The 16111-nt window shown below is 49.9% G+C and overlaps 1 protein-coding gene across 1 annotated transcript in view; it reads left to right on the top strand.

Annotated features, from left to right (window-relative positions):
• The window catches only part of ALDH4A1 (aldehyde dehydrogenase 4 family member A1), a 30306-nt gene extending 17590 nt beyond the window's left edge, over positions 1–12716 (top strand). Inside the window, exons 11-15 of the mRNA XM_028741574.2 lie at positions 1260–1304; positions 7814–7966; positions 9361–9482; positions 9947–10065; positions 11590–12716. Coding sequence (XP_028597407.2) covers positions 1260–1304; positions 7814–7966; positions 9361–9482; positions 9947–10065; positions 11590–11702 — 552 coding nt within the window. The 3' untranslated portion in view covers positions 11703–12716. The remainder of the gene's footprint in view (positions 1–1259; positions 1305–7813; positions 7967–9360; positions 9483–9946; positions 10066–11589) is intronic.
• Positions 12717–16111: the final 3395 nt, after the last annotated feature.

Here is a 16111-nt window from a genome sequence, read left to right as displayed (position 1 = left end):
AAGCACGTCAAAGTGCAAGTAGATAAATAGGTACCACTCCGGTGGGAAGGTAAACGGTGTTTCCGTGCACTGCTCTGGTTCGCCAGAAGCGGCTTAGTCATGCTGGCCACATGACCTGGAAGCTGTACGCCGGCTCCCTCAGCCAATAAAGCGAGATGAGTGCCACAACCCCAGAGTTGTCTGCGACTGGACCTAATGGTCAGGGCTCCCTTTACCTTACTGGCCACGGTGGCAGTTCTCTGGCTCCACAGTCAGAGGCCGAGATGCTTCCGAGTCCCAGGAAACCACAGGAGGAGATAGAGGGCCCTTGCTCCTAGATCCCACTTGCCAGTTTCCCCTTTGGGGCAGCTGGGCTACTGGGCAGTGTGATGTTGGGCTACTTGGGCCTTTGTCCTGGGTCAAGGCCGCAGGGCAGATCGCAACGTCAGAGCACAATATTGCAAGCGGTCACAGTCACAAAAACAGGAGGGGTCCCCAAAACATGCGGTGGCTCCCCTTCCTGCCATAGATGGCGAGGGTTGAACCTAGATCCCTTCCCCATCCAAATCTCGTGCTCTGTGATTCGTGTCTTCATTGAGCACATTCACAGAGTGCCTTAACAGTCCGTCCTTTTTCCTGAGGAACTCTGGGAATCGTAGCTCTGTGTGGGGAAGAACAAATCTCAGCACCCACAACAGACTACAGCTCCCTGAATTCTTTGGGGAAAGCCCTGACGATAGTAGCTTCTGTACCTAAAGACACTGAACTTCATTTGGCAATTAATTACGTAAGTTTCGGCCATTGCAGATAGCGAGATTAATAGTTTTTAGTGGGACTCGGAACTGTAGCGCGACGGAAACAGGGCTGATCGCAACAAAGAACCCCATCTGCGCTGAAAATTTGAAGCAGTATCATGTCACTTTAAATATCCATGGCTTCCTCCAAAGGATTCTGGGAACTGTAGTTTGTTAAGGCTGCTGAGTTGTTAGGAGGTTCCTCCATTCCCCGCCCAGAGTTACAATTTCCAAAGCAGTTTAGCAATCAGTCCCTCTTCCCAGGGAATAACTCAGGAGGGGAAGAGGGATCTCAGGCAACCTTCATCACCTTTAACAAACTACAGTTCCCAGAATCCTTCAGAGGAAGCCAAAGCGGTGTTAAAATGGTATCACAGTACCTTCAACGTAAGACATGAATGCAGCCCTCGCTTTGGTGGGAGATGGGCAGAACAGAAACCAAGAGGCATCTCACATTTTTTCTCCCTCATTTGGTTTTCTCCCCAGCCGACAGATTTCGAGACGTTCTTCTCTGCTGTCATCGACCACAAGGTAATGGGCTTCATTCGTATCTCTTTTCTGGTCGCTCCAGTAATTCTGTACGGTGAAATCAGGATTTCTCTATGGAAATTCCGTCCCTGTGCACCTCTGACTGCCCCCTACGCTGGTTTTCTTCATTTATCCTTACAGGCTTTTGGGGTGCTGTAGGGTTGATCTCATTGGCCCAGTAGACTCTGTCCTAAGCTAGTGATTCCCTGCCTGGCTTTTGTATTGCAACCAGACCAGGGGTTGGCCCTGCCTGTCTTTTGCTCTAGCGCCACCTGCTGTTTGGCTCCCTGCCTTCTGCCCTACTGGGCCCAGTGGGCGCCAACCGCCATCACTAATGGAGAATTGTATGGCCAAGCTGGGATTCTTGGTTATTTTGAGCATCATACCGGATTCTAGATTATGGTTTCTGTAAAATCCGTTTTGTGTCTTAGCTGCTGGTAGTCGCCACCCCAGGGCTTTTTTTGAGAAAGATTGGGATGCAACAAATTTAGCAGCAGCAGCAACAACAACAACACCACATGTGCACACTCCTAATCCTTTGGCCACTGCTTGCCCAGCCTTTTGCAGACCAAGGGCCACATTCACTTCTAGGCAGGCTTCCGGGGGCCATGTCTCATGGTGGGTGGGGGCAGAGGCAAAGGTGCGAGGGGCAACAAAGGTAAATTTTGCTTTTGCGCAGTAGGGTACTTTCTGGGCCGGATTTACGTTTGCTGAGGCCCTAAGCTACTGAAGGTAATGGGGCCCTTTATATGCCAGCTGTCAACAACAAATTGTCACTGGTTTTTGTGTTGAGTATATGCTATATGGAAATTTATGGACCTACACAACTCTTGCTGTATATAGGTTTTATTTTAGTTTTTTTTTATCTTATATTTTGGAAATGTACATCCCCTTTTCCCCCCTTTAATTTTTTTGGGGGCCCCCAAGAGAGTGGGGCCCTAAGCTATAGCTTGTTTAGCTTATACGTAAATCCGGCACTGGGTTCTTTAATAAAACAATCACATGTCCTTTTCTATGCCCCCACCCAAGGAAGGAAGAGGCATTTTCAGAGTTCAAGGGAAGCACTTCCCCACCAGGCTAAAACACTCTAGTGGGGTGCAAAGCAGGGGCAGTGAGGGGTGTGGCCTCAGAGGAGGGGGTGTGGCCTGGCAAGAGTCTTAGGGGCTGGACAGAGAGGCTTCAAGGACCTCAAATCAGCCCCTGGGCCTGAGACTCCCCATTTATTTACTAATTAACTTGGCTAGTTGCTTTATCTTGCCCAAGGCAACCCAGAGCAACTTACAACTACACCCCTGCAACATAGATGCAGTAAAATCAAGGTGGGGGTGGGGAAATGCGTCTCACCCACTTCTCAAAAGCCACAGATAGAGGTGGAAGGCCTGGTTGAAGAGGAATGTTTTTGCCTGGTGCCTAGAGGTGTATAATGAAGGTGCCAGGCGAGCCTCCCTGGGGTGAGCATTCCACAGATGGGGAGCCACTGCAGAGAAGGCCCCGTTCTTGTGTTGCCACCCTCCAGACTTCTCACAGAAGAGGCACATGAAAAGGGATCCAGGGTCCAGGTCACTTTTATGGGGAGAGTCTGTCCTTGAGGTATTGCGGTCCTGAGCCGTTTAAGGCTTTACACATCGAAAGCAGCACTTTGAATTGGGCCCGGAAACAAATTGGCAACCAGCGCAGTCAGGCCAGGATCGGTGCAATATGCTCACACCGTCTTGCTCCAGTGAGCAACCTGGCCGCCAAATTCTGGACCAGCTTGAAGCCTCCAAATCATCCGCAGAGGCCACCCTATGTATAACGCAATTGCAGTAATCTAACCTAGAGGTCTTTGTCCATGGAGTTTTCTTGGTAGGGATACTGGAGTGGTTTGCCGGTTCCTGCTCCAGGTGGATCACGTTTGGTTAGAACTCTCCACTATGACCTGTCCATCTTGGGTGGCCCTGCACGGCATAGCTCATAGCTTCTCTGAGTTATTCAAGCTTCTTCGCCACGGCAAGGCAGTGATCCATGAAGGGGCAGTGACGAAATTAAAAGACGCTTGCTTCTTGGGAGAAAAGCAATGATAAACCTAAACAGCATCTTAAAAAGCAGAGACATCACCTTGCCGGCAAAGGTCCATATAGTTAAAGCTATGGTTTTCCCAGTAGTGATGTATGGAAGTGAGAGGTGGACCATAAAGAAGGCTGATTGCCAAAGAATTGATGCTTTTGAATTCTGGTGCTGGAGGAGACTCTTGAGAGTCCCATGGACTGCAAGAAGATCAAACCTCTCCATTCTGAAGGAAATCAGCCCTGAGTGCTCCCTGGAAGGACAGATCCTGAAGCTGAGGCTCCAATACTTTGGCCACCTCATGAGAAGAGAAGACTCCCTGGAAAAGACCCTGATGTTGGGAAAGATGGAGGGCACAAGGAGAAGGGGATGACAGAGGATGAGATGGTTGGACAGTGTTCTCAAAGCTACCAGCATGAGTTTGACCAAGCTGCGAGAGGCAGTGGAAGACAGAAGTGCCTGGCGTGCTCTGATCCATGGGGTCACGGAGAGTCGGACATGACTAAATGACTAAACAGTAACAACAGCCTAGAGGTTACCAGAGCATAGACTACAGAGGTCTGTCCATATAGGGGTTCAAAAGACGTTCATGGCTATGGCAGATTTTTGCCCTTCTGCAATGCAGGTTGCTGCTTAGTCCTGGAAAACTTGGCGGAAAACTAGTTCACACATGTGCATGGATTCATGGCTTAATTCCCACAGCAATTAGCTGGGCTTTCAGCGTTTCCACAGGCCCACATATAGAACCTTTTTGTTTCATTGTGTAGTGTTCTTTGGGTGGTGTCGGTTGATGTAAACCACATTGAGGAAAGATAAAAGAAAGTCTTCCTTTATGCAGTGCTTGGTTAGGCTGTGGAACTCCCTCCCACTGGATACAGTGATGGCCATCACTGAGGACTGGACAAATTCACAGAGGAGAGGGTTCTTGATGGTTACTAACCACAGTGACTCTGCTTTGCCCTCCGCAGTCAGAGGCAGTGATGCTTCTGTGGACATCAGTTTCTGGAAACCACTAGAGGGGAGAATTCCCTTGTGCTCAGCGCTGCTTGTGGGATTCCCTTTGAGGCCTCTGGTCAGCCACTGTGAGAACAGGACGCTGGACTAGATGGGCCATTGGCCTGATCCAGCGGGGGTTTCTTAGGTTCCTGAAGGAAGCAGGGCCCTTAATGAAACTCACAAAGCCCCCATCCTCTTGAATCCCTCCAACTGCAGCCAAATCGGGGTCCTCCCTCTCTTTGGCCACCTCCTGACTCAACACTATTTGTTCTGCATCATATCTCTGTCAGTTGCCCTTCAGTCGAACGTCTCTCAGGAGAATCCTCAACGAAACTCCGGAGTGCTTCAGTTGCATTGCAGGCAGTGTGGTGTAGCGGTTATGGTGTTGGGCTAGGACCCCAGAGACCAGGGTTCGAATTCACCCACAGCCCACTTGGCCATGAAACTCGCTTGGGGGTCTTGGGACAGCCTAAATTACCTCACAGGTTTGCTGAAGGGATTAGAGGAGGAGAACAACGTCGGCTGCCTTCAGCTCCTCGGGAGAAAAAGGTGGGATAGAAAGGAAACAGAAAAAGGCCCAAATTAGTCCGGCCAACCCGTTTCCTCCTTCCACCTAGGAATATAGGTCTGACCTCCTGATCCTTCTCGGACCCACAGCCAACGATCCCACAGCCACCTGCCCTTCCCTGTCCTGCTTTCCATGGCTCCCTGTCCCACCCCCCTCCCCAGTCTCTGGGTCCTGCGTGGCGTACCCCCACCTCGCTTCCTTCCTGGCCCCCCCCTCGCTCTGCTATCTCCACCTCCCAGGAGCTCAGCTTCCTCCATTCCTGCCTTTTCTGCTGAGCGAATCCCTGCTGAGATTACGGCTGAGCCGGCAAATGCTTTCTTTAAAGACGTATTTTCACAGCTTAGGAGCAGGCATCTGTCAATAATGATAACCCCACCGCTGCCATCGCCTCCTCCTCCTTTTCGCTCCCCGCCCTCACGTTCCCCTGCTTCGCTCCGTCTAGGCACATTTCCCCCTTCCCGTAGCCGGAGACTTTCCCTTTGAAGTCCTTTGCTTCTCCTGTTGAATCGGGCTAATCTCTCGTCACACCCAAAGGGGTTGGGAAGAGGCGCCACTGACCGCACGGGGATCTATCTTTGGGGCAAGTTTCTCATTTCCCAGAATCCTCCTCTTCTTTCCTTTGCTTGGCCCTCCTAGGAAAGTCAGGGGCGGCCTCCGTCCCTTCCATCTAGCTCAACCCACCCCCAAGTGGAGCCAGCCCACCTTGGCCAAGGGAGTGGAGCCACCGCTTGAGGGCATTACAGTGGTACCTCGGGTTACATACGCTTCAGGTTACATACGCTTCAGGTTACAGAAAATATTTCTAACCCAGAAATATTACCTCGGGTTAAGAACTTTGCTTCAGGATGAGAACAGAAATCGTCAGCAGTGGCACAACAGCAGCGGGTGGCCCCCATTAGCTAAAGTGGTACCTCAGGTTAAGAACAGTTTCAGGTTAAGAACGGACTTCCCAAACGAATTAAGATCTTAACCCGAGGTACCACTGTATAACCTCTGAGTGCTTTACGGAAACAAACAAAACGATGAAATCGGCAGGTATCTGAAAACTTCCAAAAGAATTAAGACTACCAGTCAGCCGAAGAACGCGTGGATAGGCAAAAAAAAATGTTTCTGGTGGGCGCTGAAAAGGGCGCTGTGAGTATTGGCACGTTCTGGATTTCAAGAGGCGGGGAGTTCAAAAATGTAGTTGCCGCCTTCATGCAAAAGATCCTTTGCATAGTGTACAACAGGCACCTGTAACAGTGGCAGTTTTGCAGAATTTGGCAGTTGAGTGGGTGTCTATTAAGGCGACTCTGTAAGCAAACTGGTCCCAAGCTATTAAGGGCTTTACAGTGGTACCTCAGGTTAAGTACTTAATTCGTTCCGGAGGTCCGTTCTTAACCTAAAACTGTTCTTAACCTGAAGCACCACTTTAGCTAATGGGGCCTCCTGCTGCCACTGCGCCGCTGGAGCCCGATTTCTGTTCTTATCCTGAAGCAAAGTTCTTAACCTGAAGCACTATTTCTGGGTTAGCGGAGCGTGTAACCTGAAGCGTATGTAACCTGAAGCGTATGTAACCCGAGGTACCACTGTATATATTAGTAATGCCTAGTGGAGTCTAAGGAATGTTAACCTCCTGGGTGATGCTCGATTACCAGCGGAGAACAGCTCTGAAGTCGACACAGTAGAGTGCTGTCGGGGTGCTTGTATTGATCACCCAAATGCAGGCGGTTGTGTGAATGCGATCTGGGTGGGTGCAGGACTTGGGCCTTCCTTCACAAACCCTCCATTCTGGTGGTTGCACCCAAATTTTGTAGGGCGGGGATGGAAATGGAAACTGCCCGTGCTGTAATGCCATTATACATACCTGTGGTGCGACTGCATCTGGAATACTGTTGTTCTGGTCGCCTCCCTTCAAAAGGGATATTATAAAGTTGGAAAAGATTCAGAAAAGAACAAGCAAAATAATCAAAGGGATGGTGTGGGTGGGGAGCGACCCCCCCCCCTATGAAGGAAGGTTGCGGCATTTGGGACTTTTTGGGTTAGAGCAGTGTTTTCCCAAACTTGGGTCTCCGGCTGTTTTTGGACTACAATTCTCATCATCCATGACCGCTGGTCCTGCTAACTAGGGATGATGGGAGTTGTAGTCCAAAACAAACAGCTGGAGGCCCAACTAGTTTAGAGAAATGGTGAGTAAGAGGCGACCCGATAGAAGCTTATAAATTTATGGGTGGCACGGAGAAAGTGGATAGAGAAAGGTTTTTTTCTCCCTCTCAAAATAACACTAGAACTCCTTAGGCATCCGATGAAGCTGAACGTGGGATACGGTAATTCAGGGCAGATAAAAGAATTTCTTTATGCAGCACATTGTTAAACTACGGAACTCCCTGCCACAGGAGGCAGTGATGGCCACCAGCTTGTGTGGCTTTAAAAGATGATTGGACAAATTCATGGAGGAGGAGAAGACTAACAATGGCTGCTAGCCACAGGCAGCCATGCTTCTGAATGCTAGTTTTTGGAAACAGTGGAAAAGAGTTTGAAGAGTTTGGATTTGATACCCCGCTTTATCACTACCCGAAGGAGTAGTCTCAAAGCGGCTAACATTCTCCTTTCCCTTCCTCCCCCACAACAAACACTCTGTGAGGTGAGTGGGGCTGAGAGACTTCAAAGAAGTATGACTAGCCCAAGGTCACCCAGCAGCTGCATGTGGAGGAGCGGAGACGCGAACCTGGTTCCCCAGATTACGAGTCTATCACTCTTAACCACTACACCACACTGGCTCTCTGAAGGGGAAGAGGGCTCTTGTGACCAGATCCTTACTTGCTGGTTTCCTGTTCTGCCACCGTGAGATGGTGGACTTGATGGGTCGTTGGCCTGATCCGGAAGCTTCTCTTTATGTTCTTATATCCTTCTTCTCTTCCAGTCTTTCGAGCGCATCAAGAAGTGGCTCAGCCACGCCGAGACGTCGTCAAACCTCAGCATCCTGGCCGGAGGCGGGTGCGATGATGAGGTTGGGTATTTCGTCCAGCCGTGTATTATTGAGACGAAGGACCCAAAAGACCCCATCATGCAAGAGGTGGGTCTTTCCAAGAGGGCAGCGTTTCTTCCCAGGGGAACGTTGACCGTCCTCCGTGGCTCACACACACATTTCGTGTGAAGCCAGAAACCGAGGCCTGGTGTGGCTAGGAAGTCACAAGATCCAACATGAATGGCTTTGAAAGGGGATTGGACAGATTCCGGGGGTGGGGGGGGTGGGGGTGGGGTTGAATGGCTGTGCTCTGCCTCCACAGTCAGAAGCAGTAATGTTCCTAAATACTAGTTGCTGGAAATTGCAAGAAGGGATTGTATTTTAATACTTTGTTGGAAGCCGCCCAGAGTGCTGGGGAGACCCAGCCAGATGGGCAATGGTATAAATAATAAATTATTATTATTGGGGATTGGGTTCGGGTCTTGCTTGTGGGTTTCATCAGGCTGGCCACTGAGAGAACAGGATGCTGGACTAGATGAGGCATGGGCCTGATCCAGCTGGTTGCTAAAGCAAAAATTGCCAACAGTATTTGTGTCCCCGTCCCCCCCCCCCAACACAGCTTCCAAGGTGGGTACCATGGATGAAGGCATTTACCCTAAGGAAAGGAAAAGGGACGTGGGTGGTGCTGTGGGTTAAACCACAGAGCCTAGGACTTGCTGATCAGAAGGTCGGCGGTTTGAATCCCTGCAACGGGGTGAGCTCCCGTTGCTCGGTCCCTGCTCCTGCCAACCTAGCAGTTCAAAAGCATGCCAGTGCAAGTAGATAAATAGGTACCGCTCCAGCAGGAAGGTAAACGGCGTTTCCGTGCGCTGCTCTGGTTCGCCAGAAACGGCTTAGTCATGTTGGCCACATGATCTGGAAGCTGTATGCCGGCTCCCTCGGCCAATAAAGCAAGATGAGTGCTGCAACCCCAGAGTCGTCCGCGACTGGACCTAACAGTCAGGGGTCGTTGGACTCCAGGTCCCATCAGCTTCATCCAGTCAGGACAATGGTCAGGGATGATGGGAGCTGTAGTCCAGCAGCATCCAGAGATGAATAGGTCGCCCATCTCTGCACTATATGATGTGATGGAGGGAGCCGGGGGGCAGTGAAGGCAAGCGATGGAGGCATCTAGCGACAGTAAAGGCAAAGTGACAGCCTGGTTCAGGGATTGGGAACTTGCAACTCTCTTTGTGTTGTTGGGGCTCCAGCTCCCATCAACTTTAGCCAAGCTTGGCCAGTGGTCTGGGACAATGCTGGGAGTTGGGGTCCTGCTCAGAGTAGACCCATTATGTGGCATCCCGCTAAGTTTGACTCTAGGTGTTATCTAAGCTGAATGTTGGAAGGTTCGGGACAGATCTTGAAGATTTGCAGAGGCTTAGACACTCACACCAGTGCTGTTCTCTGAGATGCATCTCTTGTCTCTTATCTCCCCCCCCTTCTCCCCCCCCCCCCACATTCAGGAAATTTTCGGTCCCATCCTGACGGTGTATGTTTACCCGGAGAGTCAGTACAAAGACATCCTTCAGCTGATTGACAACACTTCTCCGTATGGCCTCACGGGGGCAGTGTTTGCCCAAGATAAGTAAGCACTGGAGTCCACCCCTCCCACCCCCCCACAGGGTCTCATCCTGACCACATTTGCCAGCATAGTACAAATCAGGTGGTGCGAGCAAGTCAAGAGAGGAGGAACTAATTTTAGATAGGTATGGGTTTTGATTCTGGGCCGTCTTTCCTAGACAAGGACCCAGTTTTATTATCGTTCATTATTATATCATTGGGCTGGTACCCCACTTTTTCCCCTCCGAAGAGCTGAGTGTGGGGTGCATGGTTCTGTCTGTGCTCCTCATTTCAAACCCACAATGACTCTGCGAGGGAGGTTAGGCTGAGAGAGGCACTGGCTGCCCCCCCCCCCCCCAGGGCACATCCAGTGATTCCATCCCTGGTCTTCTGGGTTGTCTGTGTGACCTGTCACACAGGAGTAGCCTTGTGGTGTCTTAACATGATTTCCTTCCCACCCCCCACCCCCCATTTCTGTGTCTCTTACAGAGCTGTCATTGACGAAGCGTCAAAGGTCCTGAGGAACGCAGCCGGCAACTTCTACATCAACGACAAGTCAACTGGCTCCGTCGTGGCACAGCAGCCGTTTGGCGGATCCCGGGCCTCAGGTGTGCGAGAGCGAAAGTTGGGTGGGGGTTTTGCACTGGGTGGGGCAGCGCAGCACCTTCTGCCTCCCTTCTCTGTTTTAGTCACCTTTAAAGCCCTAAACGGCCTCGGCCCAGTATACCTGAAGGAGCGTCTCCACCCCCATCATTCTGCCCAGACACTGAGGTCCAGCACCGAGGGCCTTCTGGCAGTTCCCTCGCTGTGAGAAGCAAAGCTACAGGGAACCAGGCAGAGGGCCTTCTCGGTGGTGGCACCCGCCCTGTGGAACGCCCTCCCACCAGATGTCAAAGAGAAGAATAACTACCAGACTTTTAGAAGACATCAGAAGGCAGCCCTTTTAATGTTTAACAGACCATTGTATTTTAATCTTTTGTTGGAAGCCGCTCAGAGTGGCTGGGGAAACCCAGCCAGATGGGCAGGGTATTATTATTATTATTATTATTATTATTATTAATAATAATAATAATTGCATTTAAGCAGAGGCTGGAGGGCCATCTGTCATGGAATTGGCCTAGGTAAGCCTTTGGAATCCCTTGCAATTCTACGATCATCGTCTTTCCTACAAGGAGCTCAAAGTGGCATGCCTATTGCTCCCCCTCATTTTATCCTCACAACGACCCTGTGGGGTAGGCTAGGCTGAGGGACAGCAGCTGTCCCCCAAGGTCTCCAGGGGGGGGGGCGCTTCGAGAGGCCAAATGGGGTGATTTGAACCCTGGTCTCTCCTCCCAGGTCTGACACTCTACACCAGGGGTGGCCAATTCCCGAGAGACTGCGATCTACTTTCAGAATTAAAATCTGGCAACTATCTACCCCCGCTTCGGGGGGGGGGGGTTCAGGTCAAAGTTGTTGAACTTTTCTTAGGGAGCTTTTCCCGTTTTTTGAGGGGTGTTAGAGGCAAGGGTCAAAGGGAAAAAGTCACTCACCACAATAATGCTTTGAGTGATAACAGCCACAGAGGGAAAGCTCTGTCTTCCCTTCCACTGATCAGACAACAATGGAGGGCAGGGCAGGAGTCAGTTTCAACAAGGCTGAGGAAAGGTAGCCAGAGATCAAACAGCGATCTGCCAACACCTCGCAGGGTAGATCACGATCGAGCTGTTGGACATCCCTGCTCTACACCATGTTGGCTGCCCAAAAGGAATTAACAGGGAGTGCCGAGAGGAAATGTAATATTACATTTCTTTGGAATAGTGCATACTTCCAAATTCCAAGATTTATTTATTGAATATCTTGTTGTTGTTTTAAAAAATAGCATTTCAAAAATGCACGTCATAGCAGTTTACCGCAATAAAAACGGAACCGTGCAAGAAAACCATAGAAAAAGTTAAAAATGCAAAAGACCAGTGAAAAGGCAGGTGAAAGAAGAAGAAAACGGTGTTAGCAATAGAAAATCCCTAACGTGAAATAAGTAGCTGGAGGCGCAATGAGGTCTAGCAGCTTGCTTTGCTTGTTTTGTGTTTTGAAGAAAAAAAAAAGGAAATTGTTGTTCTCAGATTGTTGTTTGCATTTCCCCCCTTTGGAAACAGGAACGAACGACAAGCCCGGGAGCCCCCACTACATCCTGCGCTGGACGTCCCCCCAAGCCGTCAAAGAAACCCATGCACCCCTGGGGGACTGGAAGTATCCCTACATGCAGTGATGCAGCTCTCGATGGTGCCTTAATCTTGGAGCCGCAGTTGGGTTACCGACCCACTGCACTATGGATCTGCTAAAGTAGTGGCAATCTCTCATAATGCACAACTGTATTTAGGAACTGGTGCCCCCTCCCCAAATCCCTTGGGGAACCTTATTTCCTGTTTTGGAGGAAACATTGAGGCTCAGTGCAATGTTAGCCTTTGGAATAACCTTTAATTATTAATATTATTTTAATCTTTAAAAAGCTCTCTTAATTTCAACACATTTTAAACCTTGGTAGGATTCCAGATATGCTGAGCTAAGCCCTCTTGATTCGAGTCTCTAAAAAGTTTGCACCATTCTATTTTTCCACCTTAAACTGTGCCCTGCTCCCACCCGGGCAGAGGAATACGGTTTCTCTGCCAAGCGCAGCTTCGTTAAAACGCTGGTTTGTAGGGGCATTTGCTTGTCTGAGCTGACCCTGCAGCCTTTGCGCTCAGAGTTGTGGGTTGGAAAAAGAGGGTTGCATCCCCCAAAAGACCTCCAGGTTTCAGACTGAGCATGGATTGTATCAGCAGTCAGCACTGCAAGCTTGCTTATCTGTGTAACCCGTTCCTTCCAACCCCTGTGGGGTTTTGTGGTTTTTTTGGACAGAATCTCCAAAACCCAAGTTCCCATTGGCCAATGTTATTTGGACAACAATGCCTCTTTCTTTATAAACCTCACCTGCTGTAGATTTGATCACTCAAGGGGGGCAAAGGTGGTTTTTATTTATTTTTAAGGATGCCTATTTTTGCAGCCCAGATATTTTTTATCCAGATTCCGGCATCAGCTTTCCAAATGAAATAAAACCAGGTCAAAAGAAGGTTACTTTGGAGTGGAAAGATAAAATGGAATGATTGGTTTGTGGGCGGCTAACATGCAATATGTTTAACAGCTCAACGCGGCTGTTAAATTCAGTGTTAATAATAATGTAATAGGGTGTATATTTGTACGTGCCTTTAGAACAAAGAGAGCTTAGTAAATTTGATTAAGATTTTATGCGTTTTCGGACTTGGCTTATTAAAATACATTTACTTAGGGAAGGGGTGGGGAAGTCTTATGGGACCGGTGAGTTGCCTGATGGGAAGTTTTGTGGTTTGAGATCCTGAGGGCCAGATACAGAGGTCTGGAGGGCCACACACTGCCATTCGGCCTGAGGATTTCAATTCATGTGACATGCACACGCTTGAGTTTGCTCAGGTTATCTGGATCAGGGGGTTAGAGGCAACTCCTCCGGTGTAGGAACCCAGCTCTTGGGGATCCCACAAGTGGGAATCTGTGGGTAAAAACCTTTTAGCGTTGGGGTGAATGAGACCACGTGTCGTACAAAACGCCGTGTGACTTTGTAGACTCTTGTGTGACGTCAGCAGCTGCAGAGGTGAGCTAAGCACATTTGCTCGGGAAATGGAGGTCCTACGTGCCCTGATCCTGCCACCGGGACACCATTTTGTTCCACTAAAGCCTTGAAAATGCAACTGGAACCACTTAATGAATTCTACAGGCATCCCGTCGATTAACGGTGTAAATAGGCCTCTTCGTCTTCAGACAAGGCGCACATCCCTTATGCTTAAAAATAATTTCCCATAAATTGCAACAGCAGCATTACCTTGCTTGGGCACGCTCTGCCACAGGTTCTACTCCAGTTTGTGTCCTGGAAATCCATTTGGTAACTACTCAGTTGCGAAGATGTGTAGCAAGCCACTTTGAGTTTACTTTTCATGAAACAAAACGAGACTAAAGAATGCAAATAATAATAATTAATAATAATAATAATAATACAGTGGTACCTGGGACGCGGATGGCGCTGTGGGTTAAACCACAGAGCCTAGGACTTGCCAATCAGAAGGTTGGCGGTTCGAATCCCCACAACGGGGTGAGCTCCCGTTGCTCGGTCCCTGCTCCTGCCAACCTAGCAGTTCGAAAGCACGTCAAAGTGCAAGTAGATAAATAGGTACTGCTCCGGCAGGAAGGTAAACGGCGTCTCCGTGCGCTGCTCTGTTCACCGGAAGCGGCTTAGTCATGCTGGCCACATGACCCAGAAGTTGTACGCCAGCTCCCTCAGCTAATAAAGCGAGATGAGCGCCGCAAACCCTGAGTCGGCCACGACCGGACCTAATGGTCAGGGGTCCCTTTACCTTTACCTCGGGTTACAAACACCTCGGGTTACAGACGCTTCAGGTTACAAACTCCGCTAACCTGGAAGTAGTACCTCGGGTTGCCCCAGGAGGAGAACAGGAATCACATGCCGGCGGCAGCGGGAGGCCCCCATTAGCTAAAGTGGTACCTCAGGTTAAGAATGGTTTCAGGTTAAGAACGGACCTCTGGAACGAATTAAATTCGTAACATGAGGTACCACTGTAAATGATAAAAATTAGCCTGTACTGACTGCTAACAACCTTTTAGGGGTTCAGACTGAAACATATACAAACTGTTTGATTTACCACTGAGCTACAGCCCACTTGCTGAGCCCGGGCCATTGGTCCATCTAACTCTGTACTGCCTACTCTGACTGGCAGCAGCTCTCCCCAAACCCTGCGCCCTGAGATTCTTTTTAACCAGGCAATGCCTGGGAGGGGTTTCTGCCTTAGGTGTGTCTGTCGGCTGCAGCTTTTGGACTCCTCTGTTCCAGGTTTGAGTTCAGATAATTCAGGGCAGGGAACTGTATGCAAACCAGCCAGATTGCTGAGCCCTCTGTCACATCAGATGGAAATATCCACCAACTGACTCATCTTATTCGGCATGACTTTTCATCAGGTGTCCTTCCTGCCCCCAGAAGCCAATCGTAATTGGGATGCTGGGAAAATCAGGTGTTCATGTTCTGTAAGCAAGATTCCGGGCGAGGGAAGGTCATCTAGATTATTTCTTCTATTTCGCCAGGCTAGTGAAAGCCCAAGTGCCCTGCAGTCTTGGGCAAAAAAGGTTGATGTGTCTCTGTAGAGCAGGTTTTCCCAAACTTGGGCCTCCAGCTGTTTTGGGACTACAATTCCCATCATCCCTGACCACTGGTCCTGCTAGCTAGGGATGATGGGCGTTGTAGTCCACAACAGCTGGAGACCTAAGTCGGGGAATCCCTGGGCTAGATGGCCATTGCAACTCTACAGTTTTATGACAAATGCACCATAGGTAAAGGGTAAAGGGACCCCTGACCATTAGGTCCAGTCGTGGCCGACTCTGGGGTTGTGGCGCGCATCTCGCTTTATCGGCCGAGGGAGCCGGCGTACGAGCAACGGGAGCTCACCCCGTTGCGGGGATTCGAACCGCCAACCTTCTGATCAGCAAGTCCTAGGCTCTGTGGGTTAACCCACAGCGCCATGCGGGTCGCAATGCACCATAACACATAGCAACTGAGGATTGTAGCCGCAAATAGCTCTTTCCTCCATGAATTTGTCCCAATCCTCTTTTTTAAAGCCAATCAAGTTGGTGGCATCACTGCCTCCTAATCCCTGCTGCAGAACTTGCACTTCTGTCCCACCTTTCTTCCTCCAAGGAGCTCAAGGTGGCTTTTGCTCCCCCCTCATTTTATCCCACAACACCCCTGCGAGGTAGGTTACGCCAAGAAGCAGTGATGTGGCAGAAATCTAGCGTCCAGGGTTGGAGGCAGCGATACTTCTGAATACCAGTTGCTGGAAACCTCAGCAGGAGAGGGAGCGGTCTTCTGCTTGAATCCTGCTTGCAGACTGTCCATTGGGAGGCATCTGGGCCGCCACTGAAAGGACAGTGCTGGACTTGATGGGCCATTGGCCTGATCCAGCAGACTCTTCTTATGATGATCTGGACAGTCTCCCGCTTGGACTACTGCAATGAGCTCTACGTGGGGCTACCTTTGAAGGTGACTCAGAAAATACTGGTGACTGGGAGCGACCGCCGAGACCATATACAGTGGTACCTCAGGTTACATACACTTCAGGTTACAGACTCCGCTAACCCAGAAATAGTACCTCGGGTTAAGAACTTTGCTTCAGGATGAGAACAGAAATCGTGCTCTGGTGGCGCGGCAGCAGCAGGAGGCCCCATTAGCTAAAGTGGCGCTTCAGGTTAAGAACAGTTTCAGGTTAAGAACGGACCTCTGGAACAAATTAAGCACTTAACCCGAGGTACCACTGTACCACCGGTCCTGAAAGACCTACATTGGCTCCCAGTTTCCGAGCACAACTCAAAGTGTTGGTGCTGACCTTTAAAGCCCTAAACGGCCTCAGCCCAGTATACCTGAAGGAGTGTCTCCACCTCCATCGTTCTGCCCGGACACTGAGGTCCAGCGCCGAGGGCCTTCTGGTGGTTCCCTTGCAGCTAGAAGTGAGGTTACAGGGAACCGGGCAGAGGGCCTTCTCAGTAGTGGCACCTGCCCCGTGGAATGCCCTCCCATCAGATGTCAAGGAAATAAGCAACTATCAT

The sequence above is a fragment of the Podarcis muralis genome, chromosome 7 (assembly GCF_964188315.1).
Source record: "Podarcis muralis chromosome 7, rPodMur119.hap1.1, whole genome shotgun sequence".
Taxonomy (NCBI): domain Eukaryota; kingdom Metazoa; phylum Chordata; class Lepidosauria; order Squamata; family Lacertidae; genus Podarcis; species Podarcis muralis.
Note: the sequence above shows the minus strand (reverse complement) of the source record. Positions and strands in the feature narration are given on the sequence as shown.